Source organism: Rosa chinensis, chromosome 2 (assembly GCF_002994745.2).
Source record: "Rosa chinensis cultivar Old Blush chromosome 2, RchiOBHm-V2, whole genome shotgun sequence".
NCBI lineage: Eukaryota > Viridiplantae > Streptophyta > Magnoliopsida > Rosales > Rosaceae > Rosa > Rosa chinensis.
In genome coordinates this window covers 51,943,935-51,950,288 of record NC_037089.1, presented here as the reverse complement: position 1 = coordinate 51,950,288, position 6,354 = coordinate 51,943,935, and the positions used below count along the sequence as shown (strand labels likewise).

The window sequence follows — 6,354 nt, the reverse complement described above, 5'->3', positions numbered from 1 at the left end:
GGTAGGGTGCACAACCATCCTATATATGAATTCTTGGAACTTGTACGACTCCAATATCTGTTAGTATAAATATTGTTGGCATTTCTTCTTTTATCAAAACAGTACTCCATTGATCTAAGTTGTTAAAGAGCTGCAGCCTTGTCAAAAGACCAAGTCTGAAGAACCCTTTTGACCTCATGAACCCAGATAAATTAATGCATTGCATATGAACTAGTGGAAGTTTCTTTCTGTTAAGATACGGGGCCAGAGAAGACACATTTTCCCCCAACTATCCAGACTGCATTCATTTACAATGACACCTATTCTAACATAAAGTTAGCTCTAGATCAGCATTAAACTTTTTCCCTTTGGGGACATACATGCATCTGATAAAATTGGAACGATACAAAGAAGATTGGCATGGCGTCACCACAAAGATGACATGCATAAATAAAAAAATAAAAAAAAGATCATCATAAAACAAGAACAAAACTTTTGTAAAGCTAGCTTATCTTTAACAAGACAGCTGATTTCCTCAGTCATTCCTTTAGAATTTGCTCACCGTGAAATCTAGCCAAGTACATATCATCTGGTTCAGACTTCAGACATACTTCCAAAAGTGCAGTGCCAATAAAGAAACAAGATAGCAAAATGTGATAATTGAACTCCTCAAATAGGCCTAATCACATCTAAAAATGTGAACTTTCAGTACAATATTGGCTTTCATCTCCATAAGCTCAAATACACAAACATCACCTCCTTTCAAATCATGTTCCCTGGCAAATGCAATCCAACCGCCACAAAGTTTGGTTGATAGTCGTTGATTACTATAAGCATAAGGAATCAAATTCACAGGCCACAATCTATTTTTAACCTGAAGCATCACTGTTTGTTTCTCCAGTCGCTTTATGAACTGCCTGATAAAACTAGTTGGTACACTCTGCATAAAAAGGGATGTATAGTAAGTAGTATTGAGTACAGTAACTAAAGAGTAGATGAATATGTTTCCAGTGACTGTACGTACCACATTTGACTTCTCCATATGACAAGCCCCAAGAGAGACTTTGAAGAAGGGATTGTTTGGAATGAACTTGTTGGCAGCTTCAAGATTAACCCTTGGAACCCTTAAAGATGAGCAACGCCTTTGAGCAACCTTCCCACTAGTTTTTGACCTTTTGTTCTTGCCTACAGTAAAGTTAAAACCAACGATTATCAATATATAACCCATTTCCTTAGCCTTGATGTTGGGAAAGACGTAATTCACATTCTGTAGGCTTACCAATTTCATGAGGAGAAGGACTAATAGAGGTCATATCACAATTCATGCTGCAATCCGATTCCACTTTAATTATTGAGCTTCTACTATGTTCAACTTGTTCAATTACACCTCTACCATGCCCTGCCACTAGAGAAAACCAGAAACGCAAGTGCAATTAAGTCATGCAGATATGAAGCTCACTAACTGCATAACTTCCCACATTACCAAAAACAGACGTGCAAGTTATGCAGATGTGGAGTTACTGTGTACTCCAATTACCTGGTAGCAAGGGGAAACTTGTAGCTCGAAAAAATTCGACTTGAAATAAAAGCTTAATGTCCTTAATCAAGGCAAAGACACACACATCACCCACTTTCAAACAATTGTCCTTTACAAATGCAAGCCAACCATGCTGGAGTCTGGCCCTTGATTTTTCATATTTGAACTTGACGGACCAAGTTTTTCCATTTGAAACCCGAAGGGTGACATTATCAGCGTCTTTAATTACATTTCTCTTGAAAAACTTCACTGGAAAACCCTGAAAATTAGATGAAATCATAGGAAATGAGTAAGAAACGTTTCAAAAAGAGTATATATACGTTAATTTATAGTTCTATCAGCTTCCTTACCAAATAACTTTGTTGCACATATGAAGGCTGCAATACGACCTTGAAGTGAGGGTTTTCAGATATGAAAGCATCAACTCTCCATAGAGCTTGAGCTTTTTCACTTTTATTCAGTGAATGCATCTCCCCAATAGCCTCAACTGTTCCCTTCTGGTATCTTCGTGCACTAGACGAGCCTCCGCCATCATTTCCAAACATCGTGTCGGCTGCTTTACCACTCCAACTTGTTCTCATTTTTTTGAATGATGGAGGGCATGGTAATGGAGATTTCTCCCTTGTTTTCGGGTGGGGTGGAGAATCCTCCGAGATTTCAATAGATATATTATCATCTTCTTCATCTTCATGATCCGTCTTTTCCATATCGGGCATTGTTATGGGATAATCAATTTCTGTGGCAGTTCTATCGAATATGCAAACTTGGAATATAGAATTCCCTTCATATCGAAAAACTAGGAAGTCACCGTAGTCTAAAGAGCAGAACTTAGAGAACTCTGGCCAGCCCCTTTCAAACCAAACCTTACCGTTGCACCTTGTCAATTCCACTTCCCACTCAGAACCGCTTGGAAGCTTAAGAAAAGCTGAATTTGATACATCTTCTCCATATTTCATGACAAATTTCTTTGGAATTCTCTGCAGAAAATAATTACGTGCATTTCAAGCTAAATAAATAACGAACATTTTCATTCAGACCCAAGTCTTTTTCTTCGGACAGAAACAAATGAATCATGCAGTCATAGCATAACGTGTATATGGAGAGAGAGAGAGAGAGAGAGAGAGAGAGAGAGAGAGAGAGAGAGAGAGAGAGAGAGATCATATACATAGATGTCTTACAATTTTGATATCTCTAGAAGTGTCCTCCAGAATAATCTGGAAAAAATGCGGAGTGGTAGATGAAAATGTTTGAAGCCGGCAAAAAGAACCCATTCGCTTCTGAAATTCAAAAATGGATGGAACAGACAAGAGAGTAGATTATCTGAAAATGGTTGTGTTTGAAGGTTTTGGTTTTGGATGAAGCATTATATATAAGTACTTCGAGTCTTTTTGTATTCCTCATAACTTAATTAGCAGCTAAACCTATAAAAGCTTTTAATTAAAATCGCAAGGCTCAAAATGGTTTGATCACAGCTTTCAATTGAATCGTCACTGCACAACTACATTAACTCAAAACTCAATGCTTTCTACTCTTTTTATTTATATAGAAAGCTCCTTCTTTAAATTTAATTAATTTTTTATTGCTACAAAAGATGGTTCGTCTTACCATTAATTACAAGGCGACTGAATCATCAGTACCTTTGCATATGAATCCAAAGGTATATATGTATATATAAATCGATCCCCTGGAATTGAGTTGAATAAAGAACCTACAACCCGGTGTAGAATTACGGTTAATTTACTAACAACAAATACATGTGAATATAGAGGGCTTACTCTAAAAAGGGGAAACAATGCATATGTAACATATCTAACATAATGATGAGAATTTTTTTTTCCTTTAAGGAATTCTGTTATTCATAAATAACATATACTAGAGAGACCGATTTGATGAATTTTAATAATTGTCTTAACAAGATATAAGCCCTACCTCTAAATTATGTTCATTTAGCTTATATAGTTTTGGGCAAACAAAAATACGTGTTACACACACACACACAGGTCCATTTTACGTACTAATGGATCCCTTTTTTTGGTTTTTTATAGGGATAGGGCATTAAACCAACTTTTCGATCACATTTCGGCATCTCAACCGTTCAGTTTTTAGGTCCTAATGTGTAGATCATTTCTGCAAATTTTCAGCCAAATCGGTGATCGTTAAGGTATCAAACTAGAATAAATCAATGAACGAACCAAATCTGTCAAAATTAAACCATTCATACTTATAATCTTAAGTCGCCGTTTTGAATGTCTTAACGATAATCAATTTGGTTAAAAATTTACAGAAGTGATCTACATATTAGGAACTAAAAACTGAACGATTAAGATGCTAAAATATGATCGAAAAATTAGTTTAATGCCCTATCCCTAAAAAAGACAAAAAAAAGGATCTCTCACTAGAATGGCCCTGTATGTGTGTTTATATATATATATACAGGCCTTCTCTGCTAAGGATATCCTTACCTTAGCTTATGGAACGGATTTTCATATTTTGACCACTTTTCGATCACATCTTAACCGTTCAGTTTTTAGGTTCTAATGTATAGATCATCTCTGCAAATTTTTAGCCAAATTGATGATCGTTAAGGCATTCAAAACTGCAATTTACAATTATGAATACGAACAGTTCCGGTTCGACAGATTCGGTTCGTTCATTGATTTAATCGAGTTCGATACCTTAACGATCATCAATTTAGCTGAAAATTTGCAGAAGTGATCTATATATTAGAACCTAAAAATTAAACGGTTAAGATGTGAATGTGAGACCGAAAAGTGGCCAAAATATGGAAATCCGTTCCTTAGCTAAGGTAAGGATAACCTTACCTGAGAAAGACTCTGTGTGTGTGTGTATAGGTCCTATCCAGAGCAAAACTTCGCTTTGAAATTAGAGTGCGCATTTAGAGTTTAGGATCACTTTTCAGTCGCATATCCATATCTCTACCGTTCAGTTTTTAGGTACTAATGTATAGATCATCTTTGCAAACTTTCAGCTAAATTGATGATCGTTAAGGCATGGATAACTGCCTTAAAGCTAGTACGGTTCAGGTTAGACAGATTCAGTTCGTCCATTAGCGAGTTAGATACCTTAACGATAATCAATTTGGCTGAAAATTTGCAAAGATGATATATATTAGTACCAAAAAATTGAACGGTCGAAATGTGGATATGCGACAAAAAAGTGACCCTAAACTCTAAATGCACACATTAATTTCAAAGCGAAACTTTGCTCTGGATAAAATTTGTATGTGTGTGTGTGTGTGTATTGAAAAAACAAGAATATTATGTGCATTTACCTTATATAGTTTTCGGCCTTTGGGCGCAATATTAATACATGACAATATCCTAAACTCATAACAACCACTAGTAGCATACATAACTTTACACAAGAGTTTATAATAGTTTGGGTCACTCAACGGATTGCTTTTGGGTTGGGTAGCCGAGAAGTAAAGTTACAGCCATCGACAATCAAGAGGATGAGTTGAGTAGGAAGGACCTTCTAATTTCATCAGACAGTAAATCAGCTTAGTGGCGAAAACGTAGTTCACACATAATAACCAGCCAAAACTTCAATTCAAATAAAGCTTCCAGGGCTTTGATTACCCACGGCCAAGGCCTCCAAAAACTGCTTGTTGCATTATTACAAAACTGCCCCACTGTTAGCTGCATATCAAACCCTATCATAAACGACGCATGAGGACTGGCTTGTATTTTATCACAAACATGTTGCAACCATATACATACTGTGTTGATGGAGTATAGCAATGTCAATTAAATTGAAGGGAAATTTTTAACAACAATCCCCAATAAATGACCCACTCCGAAATTCAGTACATTTTCTTTCAAAAAAATCAAAAGGGTACATGATTTTCAAAACCCATCCACTTTTAGTACATGGTATCAATAACACCATTAAACTTATGCAATTATTCAATTTCAAATGGTAATTTAGTAATTTTCACCTCTCTCTCTCTCTCTCTCTCTGTGGGAACTCCAATCTGTAGTCTGCACTACTCTCACAAATCCAACTCACTCATGACCTCACCTTACACACTTCTAGCTAAACAAAACAAAACGCAAAACCCCAGACTAACTTTTTAGTGGGTATTCCCAATCACCTTCAACCCCAAAAGCCAAAACTCATTTCAATCCTCTGCAGCCTATCATCTTGTTCTCACTCAATCACTCAATGAGGTAGGTTGTTGTTCTACTTGAATTTTATTCTAGGTTTTGTGAATCGGGTGCATGTGCTCTACCTTCACAGCCAAATTCGCCTTCTTCTCTCCATCTTTGCCCACCTACAAGATCCACAACCAGGAAAAGGATGGCAAGCCCATCTTGAAGAGCCTGATGATTCAGACAAAAAAAAAAAAAAAGCCTGATGATGATGAGGGCATCGAGGCCACTGGTCTTGAGGATCTCATCCTCGAAGACGCGGTAATCGCTACAAATCCAGGAGTGGAAAGGGAGGAAGCAGGGAAGAATAAGGGATTCATCGAAATGTTGTAGCAGTGGCGCTGCGACGACTGTGATTGAGAAAGGCATCGAGGGTAGTAGATAGGGACGTACGAGGGTTGCTTGACGCGCTCAAAGCAGCACGCAATTTAACCCTGTAAAATGTCATCGTTAGTATATGGTAAATAGGGATCGTTCTATCCGGGGATTGAGGGTACACCTGTAATTGTGTAACAAATAAAGAAAAGTATTATTTACAGAAATAAAATAAAGAATAAATATATACAAGTGAACAAAAATAAGGGGGGGGGGGGGTTTAAGAATTATAGAATTGAAAATTAAAATAAAGAAAATATAAAAACACATGTACAAGAATGAAACATAAGA

General features: G+C 36.7%; 1 protein-coding gene and 1 pseudogene across 1 annotated transcript in view; one reads left to right on the top strand and one right to left on the bottom strand.

Moving 5' to 3' along the window:
- Positions 1–336: 336 nt before the first annotated feature.
- Positions 337–451, top strand: LOC112191125 (annotated as a pseudogene).
- A 207-nt stretch (positions 452–658) lies between these two features.
- Positions 659–6,354, bottom strand: part of LOC112184491 (B3 domain-containing transcription factor VRN1) — a 36,568-nt gene continuing 30,872 nt past the window's right edge. The window contains exons 2-6 of the mRNA XM_024322754.1: positions 1,867–2,493; positions 1,517–1,775; positions 1,259–1,384; positions 1,004–1,164; positions 659–919 (exon numbers count right to left, since the gene is read on the bottom strand). Of these exons, the coding sequence (XP_024178522.1) occupies positions 659–919; positions 1,004–1,164; positions 1,259–1,384; positions 1,517–1,775; positions 1,867–2,493 (1,434 nt within the window). The remainder of the gene's footprint in view (positions 920–1,003; positions 1,165–1,258; positions 1,385–1,516; positions 1,776–1,866; positions 2,494–6,354) is intronic.